Genomic DNA, 18,041 nt, shown 5'->3' with positions numbered 1-18,041 from the left:
GCGGCCCAAATAGGCGTAAATAGGGACATGCTTCATTGTTCCAATGTTTCGACAAATGCCCATGCCATCATCAGTGATATGAAGGCCACATCGGTTACACTTGTTTATATTCACTTCAGTCACGTAAAAGATTGATAAAAAAGTTGCGAAACAAGCGTCGCGTAAAATAAAGCATATCGCTTATTACGTCCTTCGGGGCTCTTATTTTTATCAATAATAAAAATACCCCGATTTTCAAACAAACTTGTTTTTAGGATGTTTTCTGTGAGCGATGAAAGCAGTAACTTTGTGCTCTCTGTGTCAGGTTACAGTGGAACTGCGGGTAAATTATTTGATGCGTAGATGTATGTCATGTTGTTTTCTCAATAGATTCTATTTCCAATTTTCGACAAACTAAACAAAGTTGTTTAATTGTAAGTTTCTTATTGTCGTTATTTTCTACAGTCTCAGTCTACGCCAGGGGTTCTCAAACTTTTTTATTGTCTGGGCCAAATGGTAGTTGTTCAAATGTGTAGGGAGCCGCAAAAAAACGAAACCTTGAGAAAATCACTAAAGATTATCACTTTGAAAGCTAAACTAGCAATCTTTGGTGGTTTTCTGAGGTTTGTTGAGAGCCGCAAAATAAGTAGTTGGGAGCCTGAAGGCCGTGTTTGAGAATCACTGGTCTACACCATAAGGAAATGTAATTGTGAAATTTTGCGTAAACTGCACTAATTTATACCTCCATATTTAAAAGAACAAAAGACTGTTTTCCACAACAGGCGACTCATTGAGCCATCACAATGGTATGATGTTTTCTACCAAAGATAGAGACAACGACATAATTGAAGGCTCCAATTGCGCCGTCCATGGTGGTTGGTGGTACAAGAACTGTTATGCTTCCAACCTTAATGGGGACTATCTAACGGGTGCAGTAGAGTCATGGACTGCCTCAAGCTGGCTAGGCTTTCGCGGTCACCGATACTCCTTAAAAAGTATTTCTATGAAAATTAAACCGAACGTTTAAACCAGCATTACCGCTCCACTTGTACATAAGCATTTGGTGACAGTTTAAACACCAGTAGAAAGAAACTCGACATAGTAAAGTTATGCAAACATCGCTAACTTTTTGTCAGGTGTCTAAGGCTGATCACCATTGTCTAACTTCCAATGCCCTGCTCAAACAACTAACTGATGACTTGTGTAAGACACAAACTATTTGGTATGCTTTGAGTTTGTTATCATTGAAAGCGCGTAAATTAATAAACGTAGCCTACACAGCTGCTCGTATTGCCTTTTTAGTCAAGCGGTAAAGCCCCAGGGACTTTTTTAAAACAAAAATTGATAGAAATCATAGTTACTTATAAAATAGTTTTGGCAGGGAAACTTAAAAAAAATAAAATTGTAAAGCTGTTTTGTTTGGATGCAGACAACGTTTGGCGATCTGTTTATATCTTTTCCATTGAGTTGTACGGTTATGCTGATGTATGCTAATTAAATTAAGACTTAATGGAAGTTGCCTTTACCTTTAAAACACAATTTTAAAATTCCGTTTGTGTTCTACTCAGGCAAAAACTTAAAGCTAACATTTTCTTTGGATCCTAAAGTCCACACATCGAAATTTTCTTGCTACAAAAAGTCAAATTTAGCAACTACTGAATTCGGCTTAACGGATTTTTATCTTGAAATCTTTTGACAAGGAAAAGGATTCAAATTTTTTATGCCCTGCCCATCTACAGGGATACGTAATCACGTCGGAATAATAAACGATAAACAATGAGTTTAACATCGATTTCCATCATTAATTATTCAGCAGATTTGTTTTCCGCCGAACAGCAATTGGTGGGGGTCCTTTTTCCAGTAGCCGAAATTTCGATTTCTTTTGCTATAGTGACAGTGTGGCCTTAAACGCACCCAAATAAAGATGCCTTAGACCAGTGGTGCTTAACCTTTTTGGTGTGGTTTCCCACCAAAGCCAATCACCATGAAGTTTGAATTTCCCCTCTGTTGTTTTTGTGACAATATTTTGTACCGTGCATTGTGTTACAATAATGGTCATTATTCAAATGAAAACACTTTGCTTTGAGGCCAAATACCACTGTCATAGGCCTATAAATAGGTTTTAGAAACTTGCACAGCAGGATTTGAACTCCAACATACAGAATTCCGCAAATAATTAAAAAATTAGGGCTACATCGCTGTCAGTGGCATATGCTGGATAGTCATGTGTGAAAAGTTTAAGTCTTGCTGGGGCAATTCCGAAAAGGATAAAGTTTCGTCCACAAAGTTAGTTTTTGCATTTTAGTGGAAGACAACCCTTTTAGTGGAAACACGTGTATAATAAGGCAGCGTAAAATGCTGGTGGCGTAAGAAAAGGTAAGATAGCATCTTAGCAACTTTATTTCACGCAAAATAAAGAGAGAAGCACATGTTACAACGCAGTGGACAGCAGAACTAGAAGCTCAAAGTTTGGTAGTGACAGAGCGAATACCGGTAGCGGTAACAGGGGCAGACATAGCAGCAACTTCTCTATACAAGGGCGGTGGCAGGGTATCTGCTTTCCCATCGAAAAACTTCGGTCTAGGAACAGTAGAAGGCCATACGCTTGGTTCCAGGGACGTCTGGGCCAGGTTTAAAGCCGAACTGGCTATCCTACTACGCGCTGAAGGCATTAACTGCTGTTGACCTCTTGATGAGTGCGATCTTGGGAATCCTTCTGGGTTAAATTCAGATTCACTGCTTTCGCAAACTTGCTCCCGACACGGGTCCGTCTCTCCGCGGTTATAACACGCACCTAGGGCTGAATGGCAACGCACTGGGTCATTATAACGAGCCTTGCTGGTCTCTCCGATCTGTGGCATATAGCGGACAGTTTGATGAGAGCTTTGTCGTGATGGAAACGGTAAAGTCTGGCGTTCTCCTATGCTAGCAAGCGGCCGCGGGTCTTCTTTGTCACAACTTCCGTCTCCACGATTCCAGTAAGCAGGCGCAACTCCATTGCAATCGGCACAGTTGCTGATGAAAGCCACATCACTTATAGAACCTACACTTGAAACTTCAGTCATAGCGCCATCGCCACCCTTGCGAGGACTAATAGACTTAAAACGCATTCCACTACCCTGTGATGGAGTATCCAGGTGTTCTTTGCCTTTTGGCGGCGACGTTAAACTGTTATGTCCGCCCTTGGGGTTGGTCAAAGGCACGAGTTGTTCTAGGTGCTCGCCATTGCTTGCTATTTTGACTTTAGGTCGTAGAATGTTTACACCGTTGGTTTTCATAAAGGTTTGAGTATCTCCACTAGCAGCTGCCTCGATTTCCGATTCTACACAGGACTCCATAGTGGTATGAGCGCTTGCCAGCGGCCGGGAAATCTTAAAATCAGTTCCTTGTTGTCTGTAGGCCTTCAACTCAGATTGTAGTTTCTGTTAAATACAAAGTTTTGATATAACGAAACCACTAGGTCTTTCGTAGGGTGCATTTTGACAGAGAGGTTTTAAAGCGACATACCCCAAATTAGACAAATACAAGTTTTTTGTGTATACTTTGAACAGGTAGATCGTGACTAGGTTTTTAAGTGGCCGTGCAATTACCTCAAATTAAAACATGCTTTGAAATGCATACATCTAAACCAGTGGTTGGATGCAAATTATTTGTCAGTCGGTTCTGTTACAATAACCAGTAATGCTAACCGGTTCGCTGATCTCATAAAATTTCGTGAGTCGGCTCTATATAGAACCGGTGCAAACCGGCTGAATCCCACCACTGATCTAAGCAGTTTTTTTGACATGCGATATTAGTGTGTTAATAGTTTAATACGAAAGTTACTGTTAAAAAAGAAGCTAAAAACGCAGAATAACTAAAACCATTATTTTTCCATTCAAGTCCCAGATGAATTACCTCAATCCTAAACTTGTCCCGTTCCTTGTGATAGGACACAACGGCAAACGCGATAATGTTGACAAACAAAAGGACGAACCCCACAGCAAGAGTTATACTAAGTTGGAGTGAGAGGCCAGTGCCGTCTGAAGCTGAAGGATTCTTCGGTGTTGCTCCGTTTATAGATCTCATGCTCTTTCTGTGAATTAAATTTGCTTTTATAGAGATCTTCTGACAAACGCGCACTGTACTATACGCGCATACATCGTTATTAACCCTGATGAAGGCGACCTGTAAATGATGTCGAAACGTCGGAATAAAAATACATTCACCAGAAGAGCTCTATAAACTTGATAATATACATGACCCAGGTTTTTTTTAAGGTTTGGTTTGGGTGACCGCTAAGTAGTTTTAAGAGACCGCAAGTGTTTCATTTAAATACCAAAAAATAGCCATATTTGCTTTTGGGAAACCGCTGGAGAAATTTGGGGTACCGTTTCGGTCCCACAAAACACCTTAAAAAAACACTGTACATGACAGCAATAGTTTACATATAAATTTGCTTAAGTTTGTCAACTAAGGACGTTGCGGTTGTGTGGCGTTTGTACCCCTGAATTAATCTCACTTTTATTTATTATGATTTAATAGCAAAAGACACCGAATAATGAGAGCAGTTGCAAATAAAAAATCAAATAAACCAGCACAACATCTTTCAATGACCCAAGACAAATTAGACACTTGGCAACAAACCTTCTTAACCACTATTAGGTTAAATTAAATTGAATCGACTTGTTTTCGCTTGTTGAAAGAAAACATAGAGACACAATTACACTAAAAACAATCACCAAGTCGTAAATAGCTGCGTTGCGTTAGAACGTTATATAGAGCGCAAAAACATTGAAACATTTATTGTAAGTCGCTATAGGAAGGTTCTAAAGTCGAAACAAAATCGGATGTCTATAAATCAGGCTTTGAAACTTTTGCACTTATTTACTGAAATCGTATCTACGATTGAACGCACAATAAACGTTCATTTACCCAATCCTCCACACACGTTCGACATTCAAATTTGAACCACAAAAGTTTCTATGTTGCTCTCACAAAAAATAACGGATAAAAAAGTCAGACACATAAGCTCTTAATTTGCACATTTCTACCATTAGCCTCATTGGTTGACTGTACAAAAAGTCATTTTTACCCGCTTCCTGTAACGCAACTGACCCCCGGGTAAAGCTTACTGCTTGGACTGAGATAAAACAGTAACATTAGCTGCAAAAACTTACTCGTTAGGAGTCCATGTCGATGTTACTGGCTGTAGAGGCTGGATTGAATTGTTGAACGGTGAAAAATCCACTGGTTCTTCGTACAATGGGAAGTTATCGCATTCCACATCCGGACCACATGATGACTGTATAAGTTTAAATGGTGAAAAATGTTAATGACTTGGGTCTCATGTAGACTTGCATCAATTATATACCGAAGTTTTTTCCCATAAACTACAAGTTTTAAAGACTGATAAACTAATAGATTTTAAGTCATTATATTTTGACGCAAGTTCAAATGGTGAAACTTATATTTGATAATGCAGACAGTTCCCCGGTCACCACCCTGCATTTAACACAGACTGATTCCTGTAGTCTGTTGTGACATTACGTCAGGCATATAACGTAGCATTCTTGTAACAATTCTATTTGGATAAGACACTGAAGATGCTTAAGTGAAGTATATTTGTTCTGAACACGACAGCTAACTGATATTAGCCTGGACATAAACATTTCCAAACGTGTGACATATTAACGTAGTTAACAAAGATCTTACCCCTGTGAGACGGGGTAGAAATGAGCGCCAAAATGCGACCTTCTGTGCCCTGTAGTGACTTTCCAGAGCAGGACTGGTAGAAATTCTCAGATGCCTTCGATCACTTTTGTAATATCGAGGCCACTTTATATTCTGGAAATAGTTTTTACCGATCCCAACCAAGAACTGAGCTTTTTGCTTTTTTCCAACCATTGGGTCCCTGAATGTAGAAAATGAATATTGATCATTAAACTCCTGTCGTGGGTTCGAATCCCACCGAAGGCTAGATTTAACGATACTTCTGCAATATGCCACACTAAAGACAAAAATCGGTTAAACACCCGAATTAATCAATAAAAAGTAAAAATCACTAAAAATTCAACGTAAAATCGCATTTTTAACAAATGATTTAGTTTAGTGTGGTTTCGACTTCTTGCTTTAAGTATCGATTTACACCAAATATCCTTAAAAGCGTCCATTAGTAGGACTTTTAAACGAATTAAAATTGTAACAAACAAAGTTTTTTTTCTGTTTTTGTTTTATTTTATCTATCGATTTAGTACGCAAAAGTTTACATCAGCAAATAGTGTCTGTTTTAATGCTTTCGTTGCTTGAAAGAAGTTTGTGTTTCAAGATATGCCATTATCTTGATGAAGGTGTCTCGTATGGGACGTCGAAACGTTGGTTATAAAACTGCTGGAAGAGCAATACTTGTGTATACATTATGCCTGGCTGCAACAACTTATACATAAAAAGATAAAGATCTCAACACTTCCTACCCGTTCTGTGCAAAGTTGGTCCAGTATCTCATCACAGCTGTGGCAATGATTTTATCATTCTTGGTGAAGTTATACGGAAAGAGTGGATAACCGTTTGCCAACAGCGGGGCACCAAACACAAAAGGTAATTCCTCTCCATGGCCTGCCTTTACCCAAGTCCGGTCTATTCCAGAACCTTCAGAAAGGTAGAGAGCATTAAGATTCAGTGCCGGAATAAGGGTCTGCTGGCCTGTTTGCACATTTTATAAGTGGCCCGAAAATCAGGGTTGCCAACTAAAAAAAAAAACAAAAAAAAACAGTGTAGCTGCAGCGCGTTCAGCTATTATCCACCAATTGTGCCCTTCATTGTTTTGCGCTCCATAACGTTTTAATGTTACGCAGCTATTTACGGCTTAACCCAAGTCCGGTCAATCCCAGAACCTTCAGAAAGGTGAAAAGGCACAGAGCGCATTAGATTCAAATATTTGCCTTTTAATACAGTGTAGATGCAGTGCGTTCAACCACTGTCCAGCAATTGTGCCCTTCATTGTTTTGCGCTCCATAACGTTTTAATGTTACGCAGCTATTTCCGGCTTAGTGATTGTTTTAGTGCAGTGGTTCTCAACTGGTGGTCCATGATGACTTTTTAGGTGGTCCACAGGATGTCCACGAAATTTGTTGATAAACTAGGGATGATTGCATAATATATTTCGAAAGAGTATCAAAATGTTAGCTGTTAATAATTGTATCTCACTTCATGAAAATTGTTTTTAAATAACTATGTTTCAAGCCCAAATGGTTGTTTCGTATGCTTAGTCTTGCTCCAAAACGAAATGGTCCACGATATTATTTTTACTGGGCCGGTGGTCCATGACACGAAACAAGTTAAAACCACTGTTTGAGTGCAATGTTCACCAAGCGAAAATAACCCATCTCTCAGCATCTCATTTTAAGCTACAGTCCACAAAGCAAGTCTCCGGTGAGACTTAACGGGCTTTGCCGGAAATCGATAAGTTTTCGGTTGTGACGGCATAATTTCCCCTCCACTTTGTCAACGTCACGCGTGCCCTGTGTTTACCAACACGTGACCTTTCCTCTGTGATCTCATAAAGGCGTGGCGACAATTGGGAGGGGAGAGCGCCTTGTCGTGATAAGGGAAAAAGCTATAGGGTTTAGTAAATGTAAATTGTAGTTTTTGGTTTGTTACCGGGCCGCATATAACTTGATCCAGGTTCACATTGAATCAAAGTTGTAATAACTGTAATGAGTTTTCAGTGCTGAACATTTGTGATTTTAAAGGCCGGTCCATGATAAAAATTTCAGTTTCAAACCGGTCCGCAGTGGAAAAAAGGTTGCCGACCCTTGATTTAAACTAGGGCTGTTATCAAATAAAGGTTTTTAATTTTTTAAATAATCAAATAATTTTTTTCCTTTCAAATCAAATATAATCAAATCATTCAAATAATTTAGAATACCAGATACTTAAGGCCCAAGAGTCATTATTAAATAAATATATAAATAAGATGGTTAAAATTACCAAACAAATTTTTTAAGCTCTCATAGCTAGTCATTAAATCTAGGCTACTTCTTTTTTCTGTTCAAAAAATAACAAATTAGTTTAGATAGTGATATGCTTCAGTCATTCTCCGTAATTCGGCAAAAACCGTGTGTATTTTTTCACTTTATTTGAACAGCTTTTGTTTGGATACTCTGCTTAATTGAATTGTGATCTATTACATTTTATTCACTTGCTTGAATCATTTTAATGTTCCTGGGTGTAACTGATACTGGAATGAACAGTAAATTGTCATGCTTTTTTGTCTAGCATTTTTGGGGGAATGGGTTATTGAACATTAATATAAGGCTGAAAACATATGTTGCAGTGCCTCTGTGTAACCGCAATTTCATAAAAATGTCACCAATGTGTTCAAGTAAATTGATTTTGCACATATATCGAGGTTTACTGCATAGAAACAAATCATTTAATTATTTGAAATGTGTAAAAAATTATTTGATAAATTTTTAAATAATTAAAAATTTCAAATAATCAAATAATTATTTGTTTGATAACAGCCCTAATTTAAACTATCATATCAAAGCTGACACTCGCAATATTTCACTTAATTGCTCTGAAGAAGCCCTACCGTTCTTGTGGGCGAAACGTCAGCAAAATTTAAGTCTTTTTCGGTAATAATATAAACCATTTCGTCAGAAGATTTATAAACAGCTGCCTTATAAGTCCATACCTGGCTGGTGGCAAAATGTGTAGAAATAAGCTGCATGCTTTAAATCGCTTTGTATCTCGGCCACCTGTACAGCTGGTTCAACCCATTGTCGGTCTGTGTACAAATCCATCAAAGAACGTTTCAATAAGTCTGGGTCCCTCCTGGTAAAACAGAACATCGGTTACCTCAACATTTAATCATATTGTAAATAAAGAGTATTGGTCAGTATATCGGCATAAAATATGGCTAAGAAAGCTGCAGATAGTGCACACTGTTTCGGCCTATAAGGTCTCATCAGTGCAGCTGGTGACAAGACATAGCCCGTATTTGACTATAGCGTAGCAATCCAACAACATTTATTGGCTTGATGCTTTTGTTAAGGTCCTGCGGACCACCTTAAAATTCAGTGCGGCCCATGGACCAGCAGTTGAAAACCATTGGTCAAAATCAGTGATTCTCAACTGGAGGTCCATGGACCACCAGTAGTCTATGATGACTACAGGGTGGTCCACAGGACGTTAACTATATTTAGTGTTAAAATGGAAATAGTCTAATTGCATATAATTTATTGACTATTCAGTACGAAAAAGCTTATTCGAGTTATTGGCCATTTGTTGTTATCAGTTATCTCTCCTTAAAATAAAATTCTGTATTGAAAGAATATATTTTAAGCCAACATGCATGTTGTGGATGCTTTTTTATCCTTACTGGACAATGGATTGGTCCACGATATTCATTTAATTGGATTGGTGGTCCATGACCGAAACGAGTTGAGAACCATTGGCCCAAATAAAGCACTTTCCGACTTACTGGTCAATCCAGTTAGTGTACATAAACTGTACCACGTCCTCCACAACATTCAGTGGCACTTTGCTTTGGTCGTAAAAAGCGTCCACGTATTTTTTCACGTCAATGTGAAAATCCTTGGGTTGGTAAATTGTCTGCGTGTTTCGCCCAGCAATTGAGGATCTACCCGCTGTTGTGTACCGATCCGGTTCCACATTTAGGCGCTCCTGAACGTATCCGAATCCTTCGCCCTCAGACACGCCGATCATCACCTGAAACGGCTTTAAATATAGGTTTACTCTGTCGGCGGCGTTTTTGTGTCAGCCGGCTGTGGGACATTTCAAAGTGCGATAAAGTCAAGAGGATTGGAATTATGGATTTATTGAATTTTAATGTTAAGATAATGTGCTGGTTGTTAAGATAAACATAGTACAATGGGAATTAGTGAAACGATTCGGTATCACGCCTTTAATTAGCCTGGCGTACTACGATTAATTTTAGTATAAATTACTCAAAATTCTTCACATAAATATTCACAAAGTGAGATTCATAGACAAATACCCTTTTTGCAGTACACATGTAAAAAAGAAAAACAATTATTTTATACAGTATCGTTCAAATAATCAATTTTGTAAAGATTAAGAAAGAATTTATGTTGTAACTCCCAAATGACAGTGTGTATAGAAAATATCTTGTGTAGTAATTCAATCGATTCCCGGCTTAATTTTACAAGCTGCCACCTTCGAATCCAACTAATTGAAGTTGATACGTTCACACTGCTGCTAATTATATTTTCCTGTTTGACCGCGATAATGAAAGACGAGACTTGTATTGTGTTGGCAGGGAATTATTTACGGCATTATGAACAGGACAAGGGAACACATGGCACTTGTTTTGTGGGTTAAAAGTCAAACGTTTTTATATTTTTTCTCTCTTGTGGGTGTACTGTAAGTATATTTTTGAGTAAACTTGTTTATTTAGTGAAAAAAAAATGAAACACATCTTTACATATATAACTTAAAATAAAACATACATAGCCGTTTTGTATGTGTTAAATGTTAAACGCTATAAGTATTTTCTCTTCTAAGTGTATAGGTATTGTCAGCACCTGTAAGCACATTTATATTCACTGAAATAAATTCACTTAATTCTTTATGTGTAAAATGAATGGCTTGTCAGGGCAAAGTTAGGTCTTTGAAACTATACGAAACCCAAACTTTGTCGGTTACAAGTTTCTATGTTCATTTTTGGAAGTCAAAGCCTTCATGTAATCTGTCGAAAAAGCCAACTGTTTACGTTAGGGTTAGTGTCCACGTATGAGGTGGTAGTTGCCTATCAGCCATCTTTAAACGTTTACAGCAGCTCTTGTTAAGCTGTAAGAGTTTCACCAAATAATCGATGGTGGTGCTTATATTGGCGTGCTGGAGTTGCTTGTGTATATCGGACTTTGGGCTCGCAACAAGATATATATCGATCTAATTAAGAAAAAATAGCGCAACAAAAACCGAGGCCATGGCCTGATTTAAAGGGATTTTCTTTTCAACCAGTTTTAGCGCTGACGCACCATAATTTAATGCATCACTTGAACTACAAAAATAACCCAACGAGTCAAATCAACCTTTTTAACAGAAAAAAGGTGGCAAAATTAATACTGCAATATTTTGTTTTGGTATAAATGATAATATGAAGTTTAGTGTTGAACAGTACGTAGAACTGCCAATAATACGTTTGCTTTATGATTTAAATACGTGTGTTGATGGAGTGAATTAAACTTTATTTCCCAGGATTTTCCTAAATCAAGAATCAAGATTGGTCCGCGAAATCAGTACCGATTTTTGGCCACATTTAACTACGTTTTTGCCGTAACATTTTTTATCCGTACTACAGTTTTTTTTCTTTCGCGTTTGTTTAGAGATCTTGTGCAAAAGACGTTTCAGCTGAACTATTTGCAGTACGTATCGGGATAAACTATAAAGCTCACATCATACACAAGAAAATTATGGTATACCGATACTGGGTTTCAAATTATGATGCAAATAAGAGTTACCACCGGGTAACCATTGTTTTGAGAAAACTTTGTTTCTAGATTTTACATGTGCAAAATACCTTTGGTGCTTTGGGGTTATAGTATATTTAAAAATACGGCGTGCAAGAACAAGAAACTACAATTGACAACTTACGTCGTAATTCAATAGTTCGTGTCGTTTCATCAACGTGGCAGGAGCTTCTGACAAAAGTCGACTAGGTCCATCAACCACCGGACCAAAAGCCAAGTTGTATGGCTCCGGTTTTACGTTTACAGACACCAGTTCGCTGTAACGAAAGTAAGACTTGAAATAACATATGTGTTAACTTATCACAGCACTGCGCATGTTTCTTGTACAGAAATAAAAATATATATCTGTATTAATCGTTTAATATATGCGCATTTCGGTCGTTTCTATAGTTTTTGTTTCACTTAAAAATTGTTACAACTATGTTGCGGAAAGTCCTATTTGATTTTAAGTGTGTTTAAATGCCCGTTTGTCAATGCCTCTTTCGTTCGGGTTTGGAAACTTATTTCTAAATGAAAAAAAAACACAGAGCATGATAGGAGGTCATTGTACTTTTTTTGAATTCCTTATTGTTGTCAAACCCAAGCATTAAACACTAGACGTAAAAGTTGGGCGGGTTCAGCTAAAGATTGAAATAAAACCGGACTCGGGCCTGATTTCTCACTCAAACGCTATCACACAGTGTAAAACACTATAACACTTATGAACACTATACACGGACTTAAGGAGTAATTTAATCATATACATAACTGCCAAGGAAGATAGAACATATAAAACTATTTTATCCTAAGTGCTTTATATACTGTATTCTACAGCTCGATTGACAACCTGCACTGATGATGACAACAGTGATTATTGCAACGTCTGCGTGATGTATTCTACATACACAAGTTTGGCAGTTATGTTTATGATTAAATTACAGCACTTACTTCCAAGTTTTTGTTCGAAGACATGCAACCATGGCCGATTTAGTGGAGTTATTACAATTCAACAATCTCGATAGCAAAGTCAAATGTTTGCGAGGTTTCTTCACGATAGCCCATGGAGCAAGTGCGGTTCCACTTTGTAGAATGGCTCGCTTAAAAAATCCTACACAATTGCGTAAAAAATATTCTCATTATTTAAAGTCATCGTTACAACTGGTTCATACACACATGTATAAACATTTACATGCAACGTGCTGCCACAACAAAACGTTTCAAACAACAAAAAATAAGACTTACACCATTTAATGCTTACATATAAGTTATATGCTGTTGCTCAAAGGTCATGTATAGTTTTTGGAGCCGGAAAGGATTTAATTTTCTTAGATTGATCATTACGAATAGATACAGTGGAAAAGTGACTTAAATTAAATTACAGAGTAGAAAGTATTTTAAGCTTGCATATAATTTGCTACCTATATTATACAGTAACACGTAAATAAACAATTTCAAGTTTAATTTTTGGGGCAACTTACGCATAATATCTTAATTTTAAGCAAAAGGAAAAAACAACTTGTAGATATGTATAAACAGTAAAAACGTGCGTCTGTTACAATCCGCCCAACTTCGTAAACAGGCTCTGCTCCTTATAAATTACACGACAAAGATATATTTTAACCCATTATACCATGCCATTACTAAAACGCATATTGATTCAGAGTAAAGGCATTGGGGCCTTGCTTGTCCACAGACGAACATAAATAGCCTCGAAACTCCTGAGTCCAGAGCCCGGAAGCCTGAACGCTTAGTTCTGCAAATCGACGACCAACATCCATGAAATCGCATTTAGCGCTCATTAATATTTAAGCGTCGCACAACGACCGTAAAAGACCCGCTGGGAGCGCAAAGAAGCGTGCAACGGCCGAGACAAGCATACAATTAGTTTGTCCGTTTGTTTCTTTAAGAATAACCAGGTAGAGCAACTAAACTGTATAGGGAATTCAGATAGTAAAATATGCATACATCTGCCACGATGTCTGAAGGTGTAATTTTTCTATGTTACCAAATCAAAACGAATATAAATTGAGTTTTAAATCATAAAGATCAAATATACCACTTGTTTTGAAACTCGTTAAGCTTACGTTGCACTAAAATTTATTTTACACAAGTAACATCCCAAATTTTAAGGCGCAAAAGTTTATTTGAACCGACATTAGGCTTTAACATTAAAGGAAAAACATTTTAACATTGTAATTAGTAGCCAAAATTAAGTACTGTTCTTTTGCTAAACATTTTGATCACTTCAGGATAAACTTAAAAAGTAACAGGTAAACTTTTCTAATACCTCACCAACATTGAGCTTCAGAATTAAAGAAACTCATTTTAGCGCTGTAATTAGTTGCATAAGCCTTAAGTTTGTCACTCTTGGGTTATAGTTACAAACCAAACATGCTAAACATGAAAGGAACTATAGTGAAAAAAAATATTTTACCTTATTCAGCAGTTCTTATATTTTCATGCAATGTTGAACGGACATTTCCACTTCACATCAACATGCTTTAAGAAACAACAAGACCACTGAAATTCGCTCGTACATACAATCTGTGATTGATGTACCTTCGGATACGTTGCCCTTCCGGTTACCTTCGGTCTGAGGGGAAAGCATCAACATCCCGATGCTTGCTGCCCCAGCACCCGAACCAAACACCGTGATCCGCTGTTTGTCGCCGCCGAACTTTTCTATATTCGCAGAAACCCACCTCAGCATTTCGAGTTGATCCCATAAGCCGAAATTACCATAAGCCGCACTGTCTAATGTGCTAAGGAAACCTGTTGGAGATGAGAAAAATTATGGAACTGACAAGTGGTTTTAAAGAAACTGTATACAGCGCGCCTATAAGTGTTACGAATATGGTTCAAAATACACTGGTTCTAATTGGGTACACGGGTTATTGCCTACTATTGAGTTGAGTTTATTTCGTTCGGTGAAAGAATACATAGCAACACTGGTTCTATTGGGGTACACAGGTTAGCCAAATATTGAATTAAGTTGAGGGTTGAAACGTTTGGAGCGCAAAAACAGCAGTGAGCACCATTAGTGGATCATAACTGAACGCTACACATTTATCTTTTATCTTGTTATAAATCGAAACCAATGCTTAAATTCAACATAAAATAAAGAGTGGTATGATTTTAATCGTGCAATATCTTATCAATGCATTTCTGTTTTTTTTAAAAAAAGCTGCTTAAATGTACAATAAAAATACGATACCTATTGCCTTGGTTAGACATATAGTCAAATATAGTTTGTCTCGTAAATCTAAGATTACCTAAAACACCGAGCCTGTAGTTGAATGTGACCACTATCACATTCCCATAGCTGGCCAATACACTGCCGTCATACAAACTTCCGGAGCCTTCCGAGTATGTGTGCCCGTGAAAAAATATCATCACTGCCAGTTTTTCGGGTTTCGGTTGGACTTCTGCAAACAAAAGTGTTAATTGTTTCCTTAAAACTAGATCATAGAAATTATCATTATCATAGAAGTGCTATTGTGGTTATGTGGTCTTTGCTCTGGTTTCTACATCTAGTAAATTATTTATATTGATTTTACTAGTTGCCATTTTTTTAAGTCTACAACAAAACGTCCTAAACATTTTTTTGGGGTATAAGCTACAATACAGTATGAGGTAAAGTTAAAATGGTTCGCTATAAAGCAACATGACAGCAAAATATATACAGTAAATGTACATCCACCCTGAGTGATTGTAAAGGACTAAAGGGCAGTTAAAACAGCTAAAATGGATGGAAGAGCCCCTTAAGAAAGTTAAGTCATACACTTTTGTATCAAACGCTGCTCAATCTTAAACAGATGTAAATAAGATTGGGCTAAGATACAAAAGTATTTAGTTAAAACCTCTATGTGGCAAAATGGCGGAATTATTTATTCACAAGATGCCACGAAAAAGTAACATTTAAACAAAATGCAGTAGATAAATGATGAAGTTGTGACCACTGTACGAAGCGCGTACATTAAATCTGGCATTATAATAACTGTCTCCACATAACAAAATGAAACTTAAGGTCATAACTAATTAGTAATTTTCAACCATGGAACACGAATTGATGTGACATTTTGTCTCGTCTGTGTGATGTAAAACAGCAACGTCTAAAACATGCAGGGATACACGACCGAAACGGCTTGTTCGTTTAGCTGCTATCTTGTCGCCATCAAAAAACGAGGGATTAGAGAGGGAATGTAATGATGGGCCAGATATGTGTTTAACGTAAAAAGCGTGACCGGTTTTCCGACAGAACTCCGACAGCTGTGATTCAAATCTCAGACGGTGTGACAAATTCTAAAACCCATTACACAAGCCCAATGGGAATTGGAGTTCCAGCGAAAACCAGCGCCATTTAGCCACGCTGAGACGAGGTTTAAATATTTTTATTTCTATCTTTCCTAATTACATTGAGTCATGGTTACAACTTGACAATAATGCAAAATTACACAATCTAAATTGCGAAAAGGTCAAAGAAAATGCCTCTCTATTCGTACATTGTGAACCACTGTGAGCAACACTAGATGTACTAATTGTGCCAACACGCCAGTTTATGTGTATAGATTTTCATGTATCTGGGCATACTCACAAGCAGTGTTTTTTGAAGGTGTTCAAATTTCTCCAGCGGTTTCCCAAAAAGCAAATATGGCTATTTTTTGGTATTTAAATGAAACACTTGCGGTCTGTTAAAACTACTTAGCGGTCACCCAAACCAAACCTTAAAAAAAACCTGCTCACAAGCCTACTGGGTACACCGAGGACCACTGTGGGCAAAATTAAATGTACACGCTGTGGCCACACAATATCGTTTGTGCGCATTTTGTGTCTGGACATTAAACAAGCTTTCTTAGTTGACCAAGGACCACCAGAGCCAACATTGGATAAGTATAAGCTGTAAACACACACCAGTTGGTCCCCAGCATAGGTTTTCACGTGTCCTGGCATTCACACAAGCTCCCTGAGCCCGCTTTGAGCAACATTACATGTGCACGCTGTGACCATACACCAGTTAATGTGAAGCACACACACGGACTCCCTCATTACGCCGTAAGCAAAATTGGATGTACACGCTGTGACCATACATCTGTTTATGCACTGAACAAAGTCAACAACAAAAAACAGACTAACTGATTAGTACGCACCGATTGTGTAGTGATCTGCTGGAACATATATGTTTAGGAACAGGCAGTCTTCACTCATCGATCTTTGTCGAGCAGCACGGAAGGCTCTACTTGGTCGAAACCACAGAGGAAGCAGCACAGTAGGTAGAGGACCACCGTTGGACTGCGGACACGATGGGCCGAACGATGTAGCGTTAAGCACATCTAAATCACATGCAACAGTTAAATACTATATATGTATAATATGCAGTAGATAAATTCAAAAAAAGTATTGTAAATTGTATTTCGTTTCGTTCAGTTTTGTCTGGGACGATTCATTGCATCACTAGTTATTATTAAAACGGATTTTGTACTGCTATGCTCTGTAATCACCAATTAAACACGTTCTGTTCTTCTTAGCAAATCTTGGACTAAAAAAAATACTAAAAACGCCTATTAGTTTGGTGAAACATATATTTCCCAAATAAACGGTGGATGACTTTAGGCTTGCCAAAGTTGATGTGACTCAGCAAAGCTTACTTTGTTTGTATTATGTTATGACTCAGCATAACTTACTTTTCCATTTCGGAGCAGCTTCGGGTTTTTTCCACCTCCGTTTCCCGATCGGAGGTTTAGCGTAGGGAATGCCCAAGAACTGAACAACAGGACTAAGTATGGCGTTGTCCACTGGAACGGTCATGCCTCGGACTTGTCCGTTTGATGTCGTGATAACAGGTTGAGATCTGAGCTTTTGGGCAACTGGTCTACCTTGTGGTGATGAGCCTCTGTTGCTGGGATCTTGTTGATCGTTGTTGTACATTGGAGACATGAATTGCTCGAAGTCAAGAGCCGAGCTTTGTAATGACATCACCGCAATTACGACCAACGTGTAGGCTGACGACATTTTTATACGTTTGATATACAATTTTACGAAAAGTCGACCTGCAGAATAATGTCCAAATTAGGTTGGTCACAAACTAAGTCCAACGTATTTGTGCTGTTTGAGCTTTGAAGTAACATAAAGATATACAGCTTCCACACATTCCATGCAATGCGAAACAAACTTTGGCAAACTGTGCTCTTGGCTTAAACACAGCGCCATTAAAAACAACCACTTATTTTTTATTTTAATAAACTCACAATTAAGACGTAAAAACGTGCATACCCACAAGCTATCTGAGCAATGACCTGCTTTTTTTAACTTTTCAACACAACTTATTGCTTACTACCTAAGTGTACCTGTGCATTCACACTTTCAACAGCTCCTAATCTCTTTGTCCAATTGACGTTTCCAATCCCGCTAGAGACCAGAACCGCGCGCTGTAATGAAGTGCCGCAACAACTAAGTCGATGCCGCCGGCTTCCACACGCGCTCTCTTCAGCTCCCTGTGCGCCCGGGATCGAACGGCAAAATCGCGTAATCGATTTCAGCCCATGCCCGGAACATTTGAAGATAATTTTCATTCACGCGCAACTAATG

At 38.0% G+C, this 18,041-nt stretch overlaps 2 protein-coding genes across 5 annotated transcripts; one reads left to right on the top strand and one right to left on the bottom strand.

The window, feature by feature from the left end:
- The first annotated feature begins 255 nt into the window (after positions 1-255).
- Positions 256-1,067, top strand: LOC145219967 (fibrinogen C domain-containing protein 1-A-like). The gene is made up of 2 exons (XM_080087263.1): positions 256-322; positions 762-1,067. Exons 1-2 carry the CDS (start codon positions 256-258, stop codon positions 1,004-1,006), a joined length of 312 nt encoding a protein of 103 aa, XP_079943389.1. The 3' UTR covers positions 1,007-1,067.
- A 1,294-nt stretch (positions 1,068-2,361) lies between these two features.
- On the bottom strand, positions 2,362-17,521 carry LOC145219190 (neuroligin-2-like). 4 transcript variants are annotated; one of them, XM_080086583.1, is made up of 13 exons: positions 17,138-17,521; positions 16,604-16,786; positions 14,729-14,881; positions 14,016-14,228; positions 12,405-12,564; positions 11,602-11,734; positions 9,446-9,702; positions 8,657-8,796; positions 6,432-6,606; positions 5,674-5,872; positions 5,139-5,263; positions 3,877-4,054; positions 2,362-3,401 (listed from the first exon to the last, which is right to left on the bottom strand). In XM_080086583.1, the coding sequence occupies exons 1-13, from the start codon at positions 17,463-17,465 to the stop codon at positions 2,442-2,444; spliced, it is 3,204 nt and encodes a 1,067-aa protein (XP_079942709.1). In that variant the 5' UTR covers positions 17,466-17,521; the 3' UTR covers positions 2,362-2,441. The 4 variants fall into 4 exon arrangements, with proteins under 4 accessions (XP_079942709.1, XP_079942710.1, XP_079942711.1 ...); XM_080086584.1 differs by having other exon boundaries at positions 9,446-9,693; XM_080086585.1 differs by having other exon boundaries at positions 14,043-14,228.
- Positions 17,522-18,041: the final 520 nt, after the last annotated feature.

This window comes from Phallusia mammillata, chromosome 3, assembly GCF_965637545.1.
Source record: "Phallusia mammillata chromosome 3, kaPhaMamm4.hap1.1, whole genome shotgun sequence".
Lineage (NCBI taxonomy): Eukaryota > Metazoa > Chordata > Ascidiacea > Phlebobranchia > Ascidiidae > Phallusia > Phallusia mammillata.
This window is presented reverse-complemented; position numbering and strand designations above follow the sequence as displayed.

Excerpts from the sequence above, each read along its gene's own strand:
- LOC145219967 (XM_080087263.1), top strand. The coding sequence starts at position 256 with ATGTTTTCTGTGAGCGATGAAAGCAGTAACTTTGTGCTCTCTGTGTCA. Across the intron at positions 323-761 it reads AGGTTACAGTGGAACTGCGG|GCGACTCATTGAGCCATCAC; the intron begins GTAAATTATTTG and ends TTTCCACAACAG.
- LOC145219190 (XM_080086583.1), bottom strand. The coding sequence starts at position 17,465 with ATGTCGTCAGCCTACACGTTGGTCGTAATTGCGGTGATGTCATTACAA. Across the intron at positions 12,565-14,015 it reads GAAGGGCAACGTATCCGAAG|GATTTTTTAAGCGAGCCATT; the intron begins GTACATCAATCA and ends GCAATTGTGTAG. Across the intron at positions 11,735-12,404 it reads CTTCGAACAAAAACTTGGAA|CGAACTGGTGTCTGTAAACG; the intron begins GTAAGTGCTGTA and ends CTTTCGTTACAG.